Genomic DNA, 21,412 nt, shown 5'->3' with positions numbered 1-21,412 from the left:
AGGTGCTGCAACTACAAGTTGATGCTTCTCATCTCTCTCCCTTCCTGTCTGTCTGTCCCTCCATTTCTCCCTCTCTCTTGCTAAAAAGAAATAAAAATAAAAAGATAAAAAACTCGTTTGATTCGAGCATTGGCTCTAGACAGGGGTTGCCAGGTGGATCCTGGTTGGGGCACATGTGGGAGTCTATCACTATCTCCCCTCCTCTCACTTAAAAAAACAAAAAAGGAAAAAGTAACTCCATCAGTCTGTTCTTTCTTTTAAAAAAACAACAACAATGGCCTGACCTGTGGTGGTGCAGTGGATAAAGTATCGACCTGGAAATGCTGAGGTTGCCGGTTCGAAACCCTGGGCTTGCCTGGTCAAGGCACATATGGGAGTTGATGCTTCCAGCTCCTCCCCCCTTCTCTCTGTCTCTCCTCTCTCTTCCTCTCTGTCTCTCTCCTCTCTAAAAAATGAATAAATAAAATAAAAATAAAATAGAATGTTTAAAAAAAAAACCAAAACAACAAAACAACAACAATGCTGAGCACTGTAAAGTCCTGGAGGGAAAAAAGCCCAGGATTGTACATTCTTTGGTTTATTCTCTGAGTTTAAACGTTTCTTCAATGCAAAGACAAAGGTTCATGTCCCATTGAAAATATAGACATCAGTATAAACCCAAAGTTCTTGTTGGCTGTAACAGGGTCTATTTGTAATTTCAGTTGTCCAACATCTTACCCTAATGATTTACTGAATCAAAAATTATCCATTAATGGAGAGGGGGAGTAAAGAAGGAAAGGAGAGAGGAACAATCTTAACTTTTTACTATATTTTCACTAGTGGTTTATCAAATATTTTTTTTTTTAGAAATTAAATTTAATATGGTGACACTGATCAATAAGAGTACATAGGTTTCAGGTGAACATCTCCATGGCAAGCAAATGATTTTTTTTTGTATTTTTCTGAAGCTGGAAACGGGGAGACAGTCAGACAGACTACCGCATGCGCCCGACCGGGATCCACCCGGCACGCCCACCAGGGGCGACGCTCTGCCCACCAGGGGGCGATGCTCTGCCCCTCTGGGGCATCGCTCTGCCGCGACCAGAGCCACTCTAGCGCCTGGGGCAGAGGCCAAGGAGCCATCCCCAGCGCCCGGGCCATCTTTGCTCCAATGGAGCCTTGGCTGCGGGAGGGGAAGAGAGAGACAGAGAGGAAGGGGGGGGGGTGGAGAAGCAAATGGGCGCTTCTCCTATGTGCCCTAGCCGGGAATCGAACCCGGGTCCCCTGCACGCCAGGCCGACGCTCTACCGCTGAGCCAACCGGCTAAGGCCAAGCAAATGATTTTAAGTACATTTCTCAAACATAATGAAAATGTTTATAATGGCCTCAAGGTCCCCCCATGATACTACATAACCTTTATGACAGTAATATACTCACAAGACTTCAAATAGAATGAATATGGTGAAGATGTATATTTAAGTGATGCCTGATCTAAACCTTTCCAACTTTGTGACTGAAGATAGGATCCATTTCCCTGGTGATTTTTATTTTTCTATTTTTTTAGTGAGAGAAAGAGGGAGAGAGAAAGAGAGACAGACAGATACAGGAAGGGAGAGAGAGATGAGAAGCATCAATTCTTTACTTTGGCACCTTAGTTGTTCATTGATTGCATTCTCATATGTTCCTTGACCAGGGGGCTCCAGCCAAGCCAGTGATTCCTTGCTCAAGCCAGCAACCTTGGGCTTCAAGCCCAGTGACTTTTGGGCTCAAGTCAGTGACCATGGTGCTTCAAATCCTGGGTCCTCAGTGTCCCAGGCAAGTGCTCTATCCACTGCGCCATCACCTGGTCAGGTTCCCTGGTGATTTTTTAAATGATGATGCTAGCCCTGGCTGGTTCGCTCAGTGGTAGAGCATCGGCCTGGTGTGCAGGAGTCCCGGGTTTGATTCCCGGCCAAGGCACACAGGAGAAGCGCCCATCTGCTTCTCCACCCCTCCCCCTCTCCTTCCTCTCTGTCTCTCTCTTCCCCTCCTGCAGCCAAGGCTCCATTGGAGCAAAGTTTGCCCAAGCGCTGGGGATGGCTCTGTGGCCTCTGCCTCAGGCACTAGAATGGCTCTGGTTGCAACAGAGCTGTGCCCCAGATGGGCAGAGCATTGTCCCCTGGTGGGCATGCTGGGTGGATCCCGGTCGGGAGCATGCGGGAGTCTGTCTGACTGCCCCTCTCCCCGTTTCCAACTTCAGAAAAATACAAAAAAAATAAAAATAAAATGCTGATGCTAAGGTTTATCTTATCAGCCTAATGAACCCATGATTTCTGGTGGAGTCCAAATCCCCAGAATTCTCTTTGGTTGCTGGTACTGACATTAATCATGAATTGTGCTTCTAAACATTCATTTCCTCCTCCTCCTAACTTCCTTACCCCCACCACCTGTTTTGTTTAATGAATAAAATCTTTTAAATATAAAAAGCACATACTGTATTTCCCCATATATAAGATGCACTTTAATTTTGGGGCCCGAAATTTGAAAAAAAAAAAGTATTACATATTGAACTCAAGTTTTATTCATCATAAAATTCATACAGCTCCTCATCACCGTCTTCATATACTGCCTTGTCCTCAGTTCCATCCATGACATTTGAAATGTCACAGTCTACAACCACTCTGTATAAGACACACCCAGTTTTTAGACCCCAAAATTTTCAGGGAAAAGGCATGTCTTACATATGGGGAAATACGGTATGTACGATTTTCTAAAACCCAAATGCCAAATAAAAAATTACCACACTGACAGTAGTTAACAGTTTTAATAATTTAATGAAAAAGTATTGGTAAAAAGGTGACATTTGAAAAAAAGACTGAGTTTATCTTGGAAAACTGGACTATATAAAACAAAATAAAAAGATTAACAAAAGAGGTTAAAAGGTAATACTTCAAACAACAGCAAAATGTAGCAAATACATTTTGGGGCAATTGAAATTTATACAACTGACGGCTCCTTCATTTGCCTAGGAAAAATCCTGTAAAAATATCACAACTATATTTCCCTGACTGAAATTATTTTAGTCAATACTCTTCCAATGGCATTACATATGAAATTTTGGCTGAAGCACGTTTTCAAAGTTTGCTTTTACTCCCACTCACTCATAATTGAAAAGCATGACAGGATACAGGCTGCTGTACTGGCCTCTAACAGAAGGAGTTTATAACACAGCTCCATTTTCATTTCATTACCCTGAAAGTGTCAAATTATTATCTATCCCAGGAGAACTAAAAAGAAAAAAAACCCAACCCACTGAAACCTAGTGCATAAATAGGAGAAATTCTATTCCTCCTTTAGATAACCCATAGCCTTTTCCATTTAAACAAAATACAGGATACCTCTCACACATGCTAGAGCATGTTCATAGATGTACATAGGCATAAAAGAAATATGTTGAAGGTGTGGCCAAAGAATAGGCAAAATATAGAAGTTTCAGAAAAGGAGGCACAAACAAAAATAAAGAAACCCATTAACAAGACTACAAGAACAAAAGTGGGGAGAGGAAACTGCTGAGTTTCCCATATTGAGGGACGCCTGCCTTTACTGACTGGCAGCTACCACACAGCTGAACTGTTTTACCAATAAGCAACTTTAAAACTCTTAAAATGGTCCCTTTTGTCTAAGAATTCCCATTATTCTTTTCCAAACCAGAAGAAAGAATATTAACTTAAGGCTAAGAAGAAAAGAGAGCAGAGAATTACAGTTGGCCTCTTATTTTAAAAACTGTAATGTTTTCCCTTTCTTTAAATGGGAAGCAGACATGTTTATCCCACCCCCAAATGTAATTATTCTTTTCCTCCCAGAAATTAATCAAGGCTGATAGTTTGAGAACAGGGTATAAGCAACTTCTGAAAAACGGCTCCAGCCTTTTTGCTTAGAAAATTGCTTCAGATTCAAAGTTGGTACACAGCTAAATTATATCCATGTGTTAAACACATGCTTTCAAATTCTGTTGACAATAAAAATCTATTTCAAAATGAAAGCAGGTAAGAATACTTAACCTCTGTGCATTTTATTATATTTTAATTATACCTCAATAAAATTTTATAAACATTAAAGCAGGTATACAAAAACTGTCAGCCAAACTTATTTAACTTATTTGAAAACAATAACACAAAAACCCTGACCTGGTACAAATCCCCCAGAAATGGTCTTACTTTGGGAAAGGCTCTGGGATCCTTCACAAATGCCTACAGTGAGAGAATCAGAACATTTTCCTTAGAAGTAGTACTTTTGTAAACACTATCCACAAGTTAGCCTTTTATGCTTGTTAGCTGGGTGAAATAGTTACAAGCGTGTCCCCAACAAGCAAGTCTAGGAACAGGCACTGGACTCTTAGAAGCATTAGTAGTATTGAATTGGTAAATTAAGATCCTCTGAAAGGAACTCAACCTTGTGCAGAGCAAAGGAAGAGGGTAATGAGTTTGACAGTATCTGAGATGTTGGTCCCTGGTCTTTCCCTGAGGCGGGTTTCCAGATACCAGTGGAGTTAGAAACTTCCCACAGACAGGAGCTCTAGGAGTCACATGCTGTAGCTTCAAAAGATAAGTAGTTTTAGTGTCTGATGATCATGGTCCCTTGCAAATCCAATAACAATGCAAGGATTCTTAACACATAATGCACATCAATGCATTAATACAGTTAGAAAGCTGCGCTCAAGTATTTATTGAACAAATACTCTGAGCCCAGCTGTTTTCATTAGTTTCTGGCAAAAAACAAACTAACAAAGAAACTTTTGGACAATCTGCAATTCTTATAATGTGCTCGTGAAAACTAGACTTGAAACCAGTTCAGAAACTGCAAGTTAATTTACTGTGGAAACATTTTATTATTTTCACCAAAATTCCTTCCCAACATATGCCAGAATCTTTTGGTGTGTGGGTTTTCCACAATATATGAGGCAAAGGTAAAGACCGAGTTATTTTTGAATGTTATTAATCACCTTTGCATTGAACTGTGGGAGAGGGAATATGTCTTGCTTTTACCATGATATTCCCGTCTAGAGTCATGGGGAGGCTTCTCCCTGTCTGAGCTCTCTCTCCTTACTCTGACTTTCTCTTTATTTCCATCACTTTCTGCTTCTGAATCACTCAGCTCCAAATCCGGGCAATACCCATCGTTTTCCTGATATGGAGCTTTCCCTGCAGAATGCCTGACAAGCTGCTTGCCCCGGGGCTGCTCCCTAGGGTTAACATTGTTGGTTGGCTTCCCACTGAACTGGAGGCTCTCTGTGGTCCTCGCCCGCTTGTTGGTGGACTCCTTAGAGGATCTGCTGAAGTGTTCCACGGTCGGTTTTCTAAAGCTGCCCTGACTAGCCAAATGCGAGCTGAGCATGGATTCCTGACCACATAACATCTCACCAGAGCTGTCTTTCTGGGTAACATCCCCAGACCAGCTGCCCTCCAGGCCATTGGATTTTGCAAAGTTGGAGCTGGGCTGACTTTTCCCATTCCCAGTTACGGACTGTCCATGCAGGGCAGCCTGAAGGACCGGAGGTTTTCCCAGTGACTGCCCATGATAGAACTCCAAAGATGGAGTTCTCCAAGCAGGACTGGGATCCTTTGATTCACTCCCAGAAAGGCTCAGATTGGCCAGCAAACGGTTATTCTTGCTCTCTAATGGATTCCTTGGGTACAATTTCACTCTCATTTCTAATGATTCCTGAGGCACTTGCATGCTCCCTGTATTGTGAGCGGGGGAGGTGCTGTCAGGAGAGAGGGGTCCAGGATCAGGCTCCGTGGAGCTGTTTCGGCAGTCTTCCGGGGCTGATCTGGGCATTTTTAACTTTAAGGTAATTCTTGGTGATGATGGTGGTGTTGTTGGTGTTGTTGTTGGTGGTGGTGATGGAGGTGGTGGTGGTGGAGGTGGTAGAGGTGGTGGTGGTGGTGGGTAGGACAATGAGTTTTCTAGTGCACTTGTCAAAGGAAGTCCTGAGATCAAAAAGAAAGATTCAGTTTAACAACTGATTTAAATAACGGCGCATAGGCTTATGGCAGAGCGAATTCACATGTCCACTCTTCCAAAGGCCTAACAAGCACCTATCTTTGATATGTAAGTACATTATGGTATAGCAGCTGGAGTGGGCTGAACTACAGGTTAGGGAAAACTCAGCAATGCCACTGTTTGCTGTGTCACCCCTGATCTTTTCACCTCTGCTCTCCTAGTCTGTAAAATGATCACATCGACCAGTGTGCTGTCTCCTACATCCCTCTGAAAAGAATGTCACTAGCAATGACACATAAACAGGGTCTCCATATTTGTGTGTTTGCACATGTGCGGGTACTGGACAGCACTTATGATGTGCCTTAAATATAAACATTTCAGATCCCACCCTCTAATCTCTCCTGCCCAAACCCTCGGGAACATAGCACAAGCTTTGGTGGGTACAGAATATGTGAACATAGGTTTTAACCTGGTATTAATAGAAGTGGTATTGGATGGTTCCTGTGTATTTTATGTCCTTAACCTAAAAAGATTCCCTATGAATGCCCATCATGGAGGTGTAGGACACATTTTATAGCTGCAACGCTGGCAGAAAAGAATCAACATTCCTGCCAATGGCCTTCAATCAGCTTAGCCCGGGGAGTACTGTAATCAGTCACGTGGTTATATAACTCTACAGTCATATTTAGAACAGGTATTCCTCCTCTCTCAATGATTTTGAGTATTCTGAAATTAAAAAAAGTACTACAAACAATTCCACCTTGCATATGGACTTGACCTTTGTTGAATGCAGCCTCAATGACATACAGAGAGGACAGCTATTAGGTACCCCAATGGGCAGAACTTGCTCCCTAAGGGTCCATGTTGAACACTCATAGCCCCCTTCTTTACCAGGGATTGCTGCCTGCTGATGCCACAAGCAGTTTTGGGGCTGACTCCTACCAATCAGAAGCCATGTGGTCTAGGGACCAATAGCATGCAGGGGCTGCTCCCTGCTGTCTTTTGGTTCTTCTTGTCTTGTCTGTCATGGTGCTCTTGTGGTGAAGCAGCCCTGGTGCCTCCTGCTACACCATTCTGCCCTGACCCATTATACCCCCAAATACTCCCCAGCCTTTGATGTCTACCTGACACCTCATTTCTGGGTGTGACTCTTGCTCTATGACTGGCCCTTGACAAGAGCTTGATTCTGCACTGTGCTCAGTGACCCCTGGTTGCCCAAGCTCTGCCACCAACTTCTGTGTTAAATGAGGCACAGGGAGGTTGCAAGTGTCACTAAATATCACTCATCACTCCAGCCAAGCTCCTCATGTTTAGGGCACTGTAATTAAGCTCACCAGTCTTTCTCACTAATGGGTAGTGACCCTGCAGGCAGGGATTCTGTCTTGCTGATTACTCTATCCTCTAACTCTGTTCTTAGTCCATAGCAGGTGCTCAACAAATACAGGGGTGAGCAAAAGTAGGTTTACATTTGTGAGTATATGAAACAGAATTTATTCTTCTACTATTTATTATTATAGTATTTATTACTATTAGCTTACTTTTATCCATCCCTGCATTAGTGAATAAATAAAGAGATAAGATCCAGTTCTCCTAACTCCTGGCTAAGGACTTAATAGACTATTGTTATGATGACTAACCCTGGAATGAAATGTTTTCTGGAAACTAGGATTAGACTGCCCTCTTGATTTCTAAGTGAATCAATGATTATAGAATAACTTCATGGCTCCAACTAATGGTCTTAATATCTGTCTGGGACCTAGATTACCTGTGCTAGCCCTGCAAACCCACCCTGGGATTTTTTTGTCTCATGAATCGACAGTTAAATGGGCCATGTTATATCAGGGTTGGACTAGAGCAAAATGAGACACTGGACAAGAATTTTTAAAGATTTTTAACTGAAACAATTGACATGAAATTTCAATTGTTAAAGTAGGATGTAACCAGAATCTAGGTATTTTCTAGAGTATCTTGGACAGATGGGTTACCTTCAGCCATTTCCTCGTTAAGAAGCTTGACTTGTAAAGCGAAGATCTGTTCCTGTGTTTTGGTGTGTGACAGCTTCAGCTTCTCTCGCCTGCTTATCATGTAGCACAGATTTCGAACCTGAAAGCCCAATCCCCAGCAAATAGAGATTTTTGAAATGTTATACAAATCTGACAATAAAATTGTCTAGCTAAAATTTAGAAACCTAGTCAGGTGAGGTGGCAGCGGGGGTGGGAGTGAAGAGAGAAGACGGAAGCCAAAAGCTTCATGACAGCCAATCCACAGGCATTCACACAGCATGGTCAGTCATGGGGTCATGGTTCCCATGGCAATCAGAAGCACAAGCAAAACGCTCCAAAGTCATCTGCTGAAACTTTCTTTTCCTATGGTGTCCTGGGCTCGACATTTATCTGTACAACCAGGCCGGGAAGACCGTATGATGATTTAACATTTCAGCCTTCCCTTCAGATCCCTGAGTAAATGATGGCAATGCTGGGTTGAGTACAATTTTCTAATGAGTGCTGGACCAGCAGGATAAACGTATGCTGGAAGACTGAAAGTGGCTTTTGTGCTCACTCTTGCAGTTCAGGCAAGTCTCCACAGCTACAAGGGTGAAATCCTCATTCTCTCATGCTTCTATCTGAATAAATTACTTTTCTGTGCCCTAATTTATTTATCTGTAAGTAGGGATAGTAATAGTACTTTCTTCATAAGCATGTTAGGATTATGAGTTAATATTTATAAAATACTTAGGATAGTGCTGCTGCATAGCAAGTACTATAAATGTGAAGTTAAAATTTAAACTTTACAACTCTATCAGTTTCCTTCCAAATTCTGGTAACAGAGAAAAAGCCTCAGGCCATCTCTATAATTATACTTGATTATAAAATCTCTATGGTAAACACAGAGCTTAACTGATGTTTGAACCCCTGCAGTACCAATTTAGTAGATACCTGATACATACATATGTACTATATATATACACACATGTACACACACACACACACACACTCATTTGACATATATATAGATCGTGAGTTAAATGGAATTTTCTGATGCAGAAGCCCTCAGCCAAGGACAATTTTGACCCCCAGGGGGAATTTGGTAATCTGGAAACATTTTTGGTTGCCACAACTTGGTCTGTGGGGGTGGGCAGGGTTTGCTACTAGCATCTAGTGGGTAGACAACATGGATGCTGCTGAATGTCTTAACAGTGTTTCCTACAACAAAGGACAGTCCCCTGCAACAAAGAACTATCCAGCAAAAATGTCAACAGTGTTGAGTTTGAGAAATTCTGATGTAGTGCTTTCCTGAACAAAATTAATTCTTCAGTCTGCAGTCTTCAAAAATGTGTCAATAAAATATAACCAAGCCAATTAAGGCTCAGTGGTGAATAAAAAGTAAACCAAGTGAGAATTTATTTCAGATTTAAGTTCCTAGAGGATGTAAATGAGGGTTCTCCCAATTCCCTGAATGGGCCTGACAAAATTTAAACAAAGTCCAATGTTTGGGGCTACAATGAAATCAGGACACAGAAGTCCATACTATAAACAAGCTGACCTTAAAAAAATACAAACTGAAGTGGGACCTCCATTTCTATGTAGACTAATTTCTATGAGACCTACAAATTAGTAGTGACAGCTGGTCACCTTACCCGCTCTAGGTCTTGACGTAGATGCATAAACATTCTCATGCGAGTGTGAATATTTTCCACTTTTGGCTGCACTAGGCTATTTTCTTCATCCTCGTTTGGAGGAAATAATGGCTTATTGAAGTTGCTTTTGCGCTTCAGTTTCCAGTAGTTGTAGATAAAGTCCACAGTTAGTATGGGCAGCCCCAGCTCGGCGGCCACATTTTCCACATTGACCAGGGTATAGAATTCCTCTTCCAGCTCAAGAAGCTTCTGTGATCGCAGGCTGATCTCCTCGCCTTTGGCCTGACTCTGCTCTGTAGCTCTATATCCCTCCCCGAGTTTCTGTCTGTTTTGGCTGTGCTTGAGGCAGAATGACTTAAACTTCACTTCATCCCCCTCATCTAGGATGGTCTTCATTTCCAGGTTGTGCTCAAAGGCACAGGTGACATGGAAGGCAATGGTGCAGCTTTTCACCGAGCACTACAGGAAGAAAAGATGTGTTAAGGCAGCAGGGCTGGAGGAAAGGGAAGCCCTATATCCCTGGGTCTAAATTGAGAGCTCATAAGAAGCAAAGGAAAGATAGAAAGTTGGTCCAAAATTGACCAAGACAGAAGCTTTTATAAGTAACCCAGGAACTCTGCTGTTATAGAAAATAGCAAAAACAGGTTAAAAAAACAACACCCTCCCCCCAATTTCAAACTCTTTTTAAGGTTTCAGCTCAAGCATTAAGTCTATCTGAGGAGTCTTCCGTGGCCCCATCACAGAGTCATGCTGTACCTATTCTGTGTCTCCCACATTACTTTACTATATGGTTCTATAATGTTACTTTTCACACTGTACCTATAGTAGAATAAATGTCAAATCCCCAGCCATAGCTTTAAGGACAGAAGCTGTGTCATTCATTATGTATTATGATCAACTACTAAACAAGCAGGTGCTCAGGAAATGCCTCTGAATAAATAAAAGAAAAAAGCCCCAACAGTCAGATTATTGCCAGAGTATCTATCAGTTTTAAAAAGGTCATAGGAACTCCAATATCTAATAAATGTGTGACATAAAACTATTTTTTTTCTTTCTGACATAAAACTATTAACCCTTTGAGTAGTATGAACGTTCACGTACATATTCATGCCTCCTGACCATCCAGAGTGTGATTGTACAAAAATTTTTATTTTAAAAATGTGTAAGGCAAGGCCCTGGCCGGTTGGCTCAGCGGTAGAGCGTCGGCCTAGCGTGCGGAGGACCTGGGTTTGATTCCCGGCCAGGCCACACAGGAGAAGCGCCCATTTGCTTCTCCACCCCTCCGCCGCGCTTTCCTCTCTGTCTCTCTCTTCCCCTCCCGCAGCCAAGGCTCCATTGGAGCAGAGATGGCCCGGGCGCTGGGCATGGCTCTGTGGCCTCTGCCTCAGGCGCTAGAGTGGCTCTGGTCGCAATATGGCAACGCCCAGGATGGGCAGAGCATCGCCCCCTGGGGGGCAGAGCACCGCCCCTGGTGGGCGGGCCGGGTGGATCCCGGTCGGGCGCATGCGGGAGTCTGTCTGACTGTCTCTCCCTGTTTCCAGCTTCAGAAAAATGAAAAAAAAAAAAATGTGTAAGGCAACATTAAAAAAAGGCAAATGTATATTCTTCTTGTTCCCATAGATTGGTTATCAAACAAACATGATTAAAACTGTAACTGGAACTAATTTCATTTTTTGAAAAAAAAAAATCACTCCCGGGGGTCAGTGAGCATGAAAAAAACTCACTACTCACAGGGTTAATGGGAAGCTATAGACAGATCATATCTCTCAGGTTAAATTTATAGAATGTAGAAACATATATAAATTACTCAAAATAAAAGATAACACACAAATAAGAATTGGATACTTAGGTAAAAAATGGCATGTCTTTAGAAAACTGTCATAAAATCCATCTTATTTTCAAAAAGGTCATTTGATATTTACAGCTGGAGGGCTGTATATTTTGGTGGTAAATGAGAAATGACAACCAAGTTTTGGTGCCAATCAAAAACCTATTTAATTTTTTCCCCAAAAAAAGGTATTTGGCACATTCTATTAAACAAAATCCCTTTGTATGTATCTCATTTATTTCTACTGTAACCATTCAGAGTGATAGGGGAGATATTATACCCATCAAAAACTCCAGCTTGATATATGATTTAATTATCATAGAATTCACCAATTTTAAACATACATTTCAATAGTTTGTGGTCTATTTATGGAGTTGCACAACCATCACCACTATTTTCAACAGCCCCCCAAATAAATCTTGTGCCTACCTGCATCACTCCCTGTTCCAAACCCCAGCCTTCCACAACCACTCATTTACTTTGAGTCTTTATAGATAAGCCTATTCTGGGAATTTCTAATGAGTGGAATCATGAAATATTGTGCCATTTGTGTCTGGCTTTTTTCACTTAACATGTTTTCAAGGTTCATCCCTGTGGTAGCATGTATCAAAATTTCATTCTTTTTAAACTATGAGCATATACTCAGAGACATGGACAAGAGTGTGGTGGTTACAGGGTGGGGGGGGAGGAGAAGGAGGGGGTTGGAGGAGGGGAGGGGCACAAAGAAAACCAGTTAGAAGGTGACGGAAGACAATTTGACTTTGGGTGATGGGAATGCAGCATAATCAAATGTCAAAATAACCTGGAGATGTTTTCTCTGAACATATGTACCCTGATTTATCAATGTCACCCCATTAAAATTAATAAAAAATATTCTATTGTAGGGATATACCATATTTGTTTATTCATTCATCATTTATCAGTTGATGGTCACTTGAGTTCTTTTCACTTTTTGGCTATCTTGAAATAATGCTTCCAAGAACATTTGTGTACAAGTTTTTGTGTGGGCATACTTTTTCATTTCTCTTTGGAAATGTGCAGCAAAGAATTAACCTTGCCCAAAGAAAGATTTGATCCTTTGCCCCCAGCTCCTGAGAGATAATGTCTAAATCCTTGGAGTGTCCTGCCTCAAAAAAGTGTCACTGCTTACCTGGGAGTTTCTAGCCATGTCAGATAGTCTAAGCCAGGGGTCCCCAAACTACGGCCCACGGGCTGCATGTGGCCCCGAGGCCATTTATCCGGCCCCTGCGGCACTTCCGGAAGGGACACTTCTTTCATTGGTCAGTGAGAGAAGCACATTGACCATCTCATTAGCCAAAAGCAGGCCCATAGTACCCATTGAAATACTGGTCAGATTGTTGATTTAAATTTACTTGTTCTTTATTTTAAATATTGTATTTGTTCCTGTTCCGTTTTTTTACTTTAAAATAAGCTATGTGCAGTGTGCATAGGGATTTGTTCATAGTTTTTTTTTTTATAGTCTGGCCCTCCAACAGTCTGAGGGACAGTGAACTGTCCCCCTGTGTAAAAAGTTTGGGGACCTCTGGTCTAAGCTAACAATGTGCTTTATGATGGAAGCCCTGGGCCACATGGTATCAGCCTGATCTCTGGAGGGACCATGTGGGCAGTGGGCCATGTCTACCTGGCCAGCTCCTAATCTTTGAACACCAAGGCTTAGGTGAGCTTTCCTGATATCACACATCATTTCAAAAAGAAGTAAGTAAGCACTGTCCACAGGATTCCACTTGGAGAGTAAAACTCAAAGGTCCATGCCTAGTCTCTTTTGGACCATGCCCTATGTACCTCTTCCCTTCATTATTTTTTTTTCTTCAGTGAGAGCAGGGTAGGCAGAGAGACAGACTCCTGCATGCACCCCAACTGGGATCCAGCCAATAAGACCCCTACCGGGCGATGCTCTGCCCATCTGGGGTGTTGCTCCGTTGCTCAGCAACTGAGCTCTTCTTAGGGCCTGAGGCAGAGGCCATGGAGCCATCCTCAGCGCCTGGGGCCAACTTGCTCCAATCGAGCCATGGCTGCAGGAGGGGGAGAGAGAGAAAGAGAGGAAGAGAGAGAGAAGCAGGATGGGGAGGGGTGGAGAAGCAGATGGGCACTTCTCCTGTGTGTCCTGACTGGGAATCAAACCCAGGACATCCATGCGCTGGGCCGACACTCTATCACTGAGCCAACTGCCCAGGGCCCCTTTAATTTTTTCTTCTTTAAAAAAAATAATTTAGCCTGACTAGGTGGTGGCGCAGTGGATAGAGCGTCGGACTGGGATGCAGAAGGACCCAGGTTCGAGACCCCGAGCTCACCAGCTTGAGCGCAGGCTCATCTGGCTTGAGCAAAGAGGTCACCAGCTTGGACCCAAGGTCGCTGGCTCCAGCAGGGGGTTACTCCGTCTGCTGAAGGCCCACGGTCAAGGCACATGTGAGAAAGCAATCAATGAACAACTAAGAAGTCTGCAACGCGCAACGAGAAACTGATGATTGATGCTTCTCATCTCTCTCCGTTCCTGTCTGTCTGTCCCTATCTATCTCTGCCTCTGAAAAAAATAAAATAAAATAAAAATAAAAAAAATAATTTATTGGGATTAAATCGGTTCACAAAACCATACAGGTTTCAAGTGTACAATTCAATATTGCCACCATGTGCTTTAATTTGTATCCTTTCAACTCTAATGGACTGTAACCATGAGTATAATGGCTTTTCTGAGTTCTAATGAATTACTGAACCTGAGGGTAGACTTGGGACCTCTTGAACTGCAGGTATATACTTATAAGCAGAACTGCTGGGCCATAGGGAAACTCTTTATCTGTTTAAGGAACTTCCATACTCTTTTCCACAGTAACTGCACATTTTACATTCCTATCAGCAATGTACAAGGGTTTCAATTCTCCACATTCTTGCCAATAACTGTTATAGTCTGATTTTTTGAGCATCACCACCCTAGTGAGTATGAAGTGGCATCTCACTGTGGTTTATTTACTTTTAAAGGGGGGAAAGAAATAATTTTCTAAATATTCTTCAGAAACTGTAGAAGAGAAACAGTTTTAAAAATACTTTCATTAGAGGGAAACATTTAAGGGAGTTTCTGTGAGATGAGAATTGGATCAGATAGGGTAGCTGGAATAAAAATCTTGAAAAATACGAGACTGCTTTAGGAATTAAGGTGCTTCTTGCCTCTTTAAAGAACTATTTTGTCATCTTCCAAAAGAAAATAATGTGTCTTCCTCAAAAACAGATGATACCTGCCAGGAACAAAAAGGTCCTGGTGCATATGTCCTCAGAAGTTTTTGTCCTTATCCCCAATAATCCATGAACAAACAAATAGGTGGTATCAGAGCAATTTTCTCAAAATTTGGTCACCGAAACACTGTCATAAATGGCTCAAGCCAGCCTATAAAACCTACTTCAGCCATTGTGTACTTAAACTCTAGCACCAACAGTAGCCACCAGCTCTCAGATATCTCATCCCTAAAGGTCTTCAAGGTCTGAGGAGATGTGTCACCTTACTATTACTTAACTTTGCCCATGTTTATATCTGGCCTCCCTTAACAGACCATAAACTTCTGAAGGCAGGGACTAGAAATGTCTTAGAGCAGGGGTCCCCAAACTACGGCCCGTGGGCCACATGCGGCCCCGAGACCATTTATCCAGCCCCCACCGCACTTCTGGAAGGGCACCTCTTTCATTGGTGGTCAGTGAGAGGAGCATAGTTCCCATTGAAATATTAGTCAGTTTGTTGATTTAAATTTACTTGTTCTTTATTTTAAATATTGTATTTGTTCCCATTTTGTCTTTTTACTTTAAAATAATATATGAGCAGTGTGCATAGGAATTTGTTTATAGTTTTTTTTTTTTTTCACAGAGAGAGAGAGTCAGAGAGAGGGATAGACAGGGAAAGACAGACAGGAATGGAGAGATGAGAAGCATCAATCATTAGTTTTTCGTCGCACATTGCGACACCTTAGTTGTTCATTGATTGCTTTCTCATACGTGCCTTGACCGCGGGCCTTCAGCAGACTGAGTAACCCCTTGCTCAAGCCAGTGACCTTGGGCTCAAGCTGGTGAGTTTTTGTTCAAACCAGATGAGCCCTCGCTCAAGCTGGTGACCTTGGGGTCTTGAACCTGGGTCTTCCGCATCCCAGTCCGACACTCTATCTGCTGCGCCACCACCTGGTCAGGCCATAGTTTTTTTATAGTCTGGCCCTCCAATGGTTGGAGGGACAGTGAATTGGCCCCCTGTGTAAAAAGTTTGGAGACCCCTGTCTTTTTTTTTTTAATTTTTTTTTCATTTTTCTGAAGCTGGAAACAGGGAGAGACAGTCAGACAGACTCCCGCATACGCCCGACCAGGATCCACCCGGCACGCCCACCAGGGGCGACGCTCTGCCCACCAGGAGGTGATGCTCTGCCCATCCTGGGCGCCGCCACGTTGCGACCAGAGCCACTCCAGCGCCCGAGGCAGAGGCCACAGAGCCATCCCCAGTGCCTGGGGCCATCCTTGCTCCAATGGAGCCTTGGCTGCGGGAGGGGAAGAGAGAGACAGAGAGGAAAGTGCGGCGGAGGGGCGGAGAAGCAAATGGGCGCTTCTCCTGTGTGCCCTGGCCGGGAATTGAACCCAGGTCCTCCGCACGCTTGGCCGACGCTCTACCGCTGAGCCAACCGGCCAGGGCGGGGACCCCTGTCTTAGAGGAACAATTTATACTAACAAATAAAATTTGGAATATATATAAAAAATTAAACTGCTTTTCCTTTTTTTTCTTTTTGGTGTCCTTAACTCTCAACATTTAATTTCCTTCTCTACTAGTACCACCTTTAATAGTCACTGAGTAGATTGTACTTACATTTTCTCACTTGCTGAAGATTTTATTTTTTAAAAGAAGGTCACTTCCCTCATAGTCAAACTCATATTAGCCTAATGGTAAACTCATGGTGGCCCACTGATCTATCCTGACTTCAATATTCTTGCATGTGATTTCACACATGCCTTTATCCCTCTACTGTCAAAAGGAGCACCTGCCCCAGCACCAAATGTTTGATGATTCTATTCAGTTTGGCTGGATGAATGCTAGGGCTTTCCATCAGTGAAGACGATGGACTCCTGGTAATAATAATAGAGATAACAACAAGTACAACTACTAGTACCATTAACATTTACTGAGTATTTACTATCAGACACTGTGCTAAGCTCTTTACCACCTTAATAAGTAGGCACTATCATCATCTCCATATCTAGATTTGGAAACTGAAGCACAGGTATGATAAATAATGTCCTCAAGACTACATAACAAGCAAGAGGTGGAACCAGGATTTGAATTACAGAAGTCTGGCTCCAAAGGCCATATATATATATTTTTACAGGGACAGAGAGTCAGAGAGAGGGACAGATAGGGACAGACAGGCAGGGACGGAGAGAGATGAAAAGCATCAATCATTAGTTCCTTGTTGCGACACCTTAGTTGTTCATTGATTGCTTTCTCATATGTGCCTTGGCTGTGGGCCTTCAGCAGACCGAGTAACCCCTTGCTCGAGCCAGTGACCTTGGGTCCAAGCTGGTGAGCTTTTGCTCAAACCAGATGAGCCTGTGCTCAAGCTGGCAACCTCGGGGTCTTGAACCTGGGTTCTCTGCATCCCAGTCCGACGCTCTATCCACTGCGCCACTGCCTGGTCAGGCCAAAGGCCATATTCTTAACCAGTGTTCTTTTCTTTCTTTTCAGGGAATGCCTAGCCTAAAGCATCTGGATCTAGGCTGAAAGGGGCTTACACATAAGATTTATAAGGACCATAATAGGAATTATGAAAAGCTGGCAGAGAGACTGTGTCTTAGGTCTAAGGCAAAACCCAGAGGTGTCTGGGAATCTGACTTGAACCCAGTCTTTAGTTGTTCTAGGCTTATCAGAAGCCTTCACAATCATGAGAAAGATTGTAGCTCCCAGATATGGAAGCTGTAGATATTGGCTAGTTTAGACCCCCAATCCTGCAGTGTTAGAGTTTATCCTTGTCCAGTGAATGTTCTGAAATCAAGAGAATAAGAGAGATGCAGAATTTCCACCGTTGGGAGACAGGAAAAATAAACACAATTCATAGTTAAGAAATTTCCATAGTTTATAAAGCTATTAAAATACCCCAAATATGTTACTAATCACAAAGACTATTAAACATCTGAAGAGCAACGATGTTAATAAAACTCAACCCTTACAGAATTTCTATATAGTTGATTCTTGAATAACAATGGGCCTGAGTTGCATGGGTCCACTTATACATAGATTTTCCAACTGACCTGCACCATTCAAACCTGCAGAATTTAAGGGTCAACTCTGAGGTTGGGAATCCACATGTGGGGATGTATTTTCAACTGTACAGGAGGTTGGTTCCCCTAACCCTTGCATAGTTCAAGGGTCACCGGTATTTGTTTACTGTATTTTTCATCCCCATACAGGGAGCAAGATGCTAAATTACTAATGGGCTTGGAATTAACTTTACTTAGTGGTGGTTTAAAAGGAAAAAAAAAAGTTTTGCTCTGTTTTCCCACAGGAAAACTAGGTGTCAACTATAAAAAGCAAAGAATATTCCATTACTACAAACAGAATATAGGTGGAGAAAGATACAACCAATCTTAAGGTCACCTGAAGTTCATGCCCCTTCACTTGGGGAGGGACTTTTTTTTTTTTTGTATTTTTCTGAAGCTGGAAACGGGGAGAGACAGTCAGACAGACTCCCGCATGCGCCTGACCGGGATCCACCCGGCACGCCCACCAGGGGCGACGCTCTGCCCACCAGGGGGCGATGCTCTGCCCCTTCGGGGCGACGCTCTGCCGCGACCAGAGCCACTCTAGCGCCTGGGGCAAAGGCCAAGGAGCCATCCCCAGCGCCCGGGCCATCTTTGCTCCAATGGAGCCTTGGCTGCAGGAGGGGAAGAGAGAGACAGAGAGGAAGGAGGGGGGTGGGGGTGGAGAAGCAAATGGGCGCTTCTCCTATGTGCTCTGGCCGGGAATCGAACCCAGGTCCCCCGCACGCCAGGCCGACGCTCTACCGCTGAGCCAACCGGCCAGGGCGGGGAGGGACTTTTTAAAAAAATATTTATTTAGCCTGGCCTGTGGTGGTGAATTGGATAGAGCATCAACCTAGAATGCTGAGGTCAACGATTCAAGGTCCTGGGCTTGCCTAGTCAAGGTACCTATAAGAAGCAAGTTGACGCTTCCCATTCCTCTCCCTTGCACCTTTCTCTCTCTCTTCTCTGTAAAAAAAATCAATAAATAAAATCTTGCTTGGTCTGTGGTGGCATAGTGGATACAGTGTCAAACTGGAACACTGAGGTCCCTGGTTCGAAACCCTGGGCTTGACTGGTCAAGGCACATACGACAAGCAACAAGCAAACAATTAACAACTCAAATGAAGTAACTAAGAGTTGATATTTCTTGCTCCCACCCTTTCTTTCCTCTCTCTATAAAATCTTTTTAAAAATGATTTTATTTACTGATTTTTTTTAGAGAGAGGAGAGGGGGGAGAGAGAGAGAGAGAGAGAGAGAGAGGGAGAGAGAGAGAGAGAGGGAGTAGGAGTAGGAAGCATCAATTTCCCATACGTGCCTTGACAAGACAAGTACAGGGTTTCAAACCGGCGACCTCAGCGTTCCAGGTCAATGCTTTATCCACTGCGCCCCCACAGGTCAGGCTTTATTTTATTTTTTTTAGAAATTATTTTATTGATTTTGAGAGAGGGGAGAGAGAGAGAGAGAGCAAGAGAGCCAGAGAGAGAGAAAGAGAGAGAGAAAGAGAGAGAGGAAGGGGGAGAGAGGGAGGGAGGGAGAGAGAGGGAGGGGAAGGGAGAGAAAGAAAGAGAGGAATGGGGAGAGAGGAGAGAGATGAGAATCATCAACTCATAGTTGTTTCACTTTAGTTGTTCATTGATTGTTTCTTATATGTGCCTCGATGGGGGAGGGGCTTCAGGCCAATCCAGTGACTCCTTGCTCAAGCCAGTAACTTTGGGATCATGTTGATGATCCAACACTCAAGCTGGTGACCCCATACTCAAGCTGGAGATTCTGCACTCAAGCTGATGAGCTCGGGGTTTTGAACTGGTGGCCTCAGTGTTCCAGGTCGATGTTCTACCCACTGTGCCATGACCAGTCAGGGTCCCATGGATTATTGTAATAGCCTCCTTATTGCTTTACCCAGGGGTCCCCAAACTTTTTACACAGGGGGCCAGTTCACTGTCCCTCAGACCGTTGAAGGACCGGACTATAAAAAAAACCCACAAAACTATGACCAAATCCCTATGAACACTGTACATACCTTAAAGTAAAAAAACAAAACAGGAACAAATACAATATTTAAAATAAAGAACAAGTAAATTTAAATCAACAAACTGACCAGTATTTCAATGGGTACTATGGGCCTGCTTTTGGCTAATGAGATGGTCAATGTGCTTCTCTCACTGACCAATGAAAGAGGTGCCCCTTCCAGAAGTGCGGCAGGGGCCGGATAAATGGCCTCAGGGAGCCGCCTGCGGGCCGTAGTTTGGGGACCCCTGGCTTTACCTCTTTTTTAATCTTTTTTTCACAGTCTATTTTTACACAGCAACAAGAGTACCCATTTTTGTTTTAACCTTCTACTATGGAAATTTAAAAACCTTTATAAAAACATAGAGAATACTATAATAAATACCATATAACTACCATCCAGCTTCAATAATTATTAGTGTACAACCAATCTTGTCTTACTTTTAACCACCACACTACCCTGTCCTCCAGATTATTTTGAAGCAAATCTTAGACATCAAATCATTCTACATAGTGATCCCTTAAAAACAAATCATGTTACTTGTCTGCTCAAAACCTGCCAATGCGCCTGCCCCAGGTTAAACTCAGAGTGAAACCAAACGATCTCATATGGGCCCTGGAAGCTCTGTACCAGGGGCTGGCAAACTACAGCCCAGAGGCCAAACGCAGTCAGCTGTTTGTTTCTGTGTGGCCCATGAACTAAGAAAGGTTTTCAGATTTTTAAATGATGGAAAAAACCGAAAGAGCAATAATATTTCATGACATATGAAATAATAGATATTTTAGAGTCCACAAATAAAATGACCATGTTCATTTGCTTAAGAATTGCTTATGGCTGCTTTCGTGGCAGAGTTCAGTAGTTGTGACAGAGACTGACTGTATGGCCTGCAAAGCCTAAAATATTTACCGTCTGGCCATTTATAGAAAAAATTGCCAATTCCTGCCCCAACCAAAAAGTCTCCATGTAATCTCTCTGATCTTTTCCTGTATGCTCTATTCAAGTCTCATCGGCTTCTTTTCTGTTGCTCAAACAGGCTAGACATACTCCTACCTCCAGGGGCTTTGTACTGACTGATCCCTCTGCTTGGAACATTTTTAGCTCAAATATCTATATCATTTTCTCTAACCTTTAAGTCTTTGCTCAAATGTCACCCCCAGAATGAGCCCTACCCTGACCATTCTAAACTTGCAACACATGCCCCCTGCCCCACATTCCCCATCTGCTTAGGATACTCCATATATTTCCTTTCCATAACACTTATCTTCTAATGTGCTATTTGAAATCTGCATATTATCTATTTCTCCCAGCTAAAATGTAATTTCCTTAACCCCACCTGAGGAGGGTGATTCTTTTCCCTATGACACTGATTAGCTTCAGTGGGACTTGTGCCTACAAAGTTTTAGCTTGCTGAGATAAGACCTGGCCGAGGCCAGGTAACTGGATGAGGACCTTGGGGCCTAGGGGAATTCTCTTGAGCGTCTAAATGTCACCGCCCAGGTGAAATTTCTTAGATTGCCTCATCTGAAGTAGCAGTCCCCTACTCTTGCCCACCATTGATATCTGAAATTGTATGTAATGTGTTTTTTTACAATCTGTCTCTTACAGTAACATGCAGGCTCTGAGAGCAGAAACTGTCTTTTTTTTTTTTTTGTATTTTTCTGAAGCTGGAAACAGGGAGAGACAGTCAGACAGACTCCCGCATGC

At 43.0% G+C, this 21,412-nt stretch overlaps 1 protein-coding gene across 2 annotated transcripts in view; it reads right to left on the bottom strand.

Moving 5' to 3' along the window:
• Window positions 1-2,772: 2,772 nt before the first annotated feature.
• Window positions 2,773-21,412, bottom strand: part of JADE3 (jade family PHD finger 3) — a 176,894-nt gene continuing 158,254 nt past the window's right edge. For both annotated transcript variants that reach the window (XM_066249518.1, XM_066249517.1), the window contains exons 9-11: window positions 9,599-10,057; window positions 7,947-8,064; window positions 2,773-5,948 (exon numbers count right to left, since the gene is read on the bottom strand). In XM_066249518.1, the coding sequence (XP_066105615.1) occupies window positions 4,957-5,948; window positions 7,947-8,064; window positions 9,599-10,057 (1,569 nt within the window). In that variant the 3' untranslated portion in view covers window positions 2,773-4,956. The remainder of the gene's footprint in view (window positions 5,949-7,946; window positions 8,065-9,598; window positions 10,058-21,412) is intronic.

The sequence above is a fragment of the Saccopteryx bilineata genome, chromosome X (assembly GCF_036850765.1).
Source record: "Saccopteryx bilineata isolate mSacBil1 chromosome X, mSacBil1_pri_phased_curated, whole genome shotgun sequence".
In the NCBI taxonomy this organism is placed as follows: domain Eukaryota; kingdom Metazoa; phylum Chordata; class Mammalia; order Chiroptera; family Emballonuridae; genus Saccopteryx; species Saccopteryx bilineata.
This window is presented reverse-complemented; position numbering and strand designations above follow the sequence as displayed.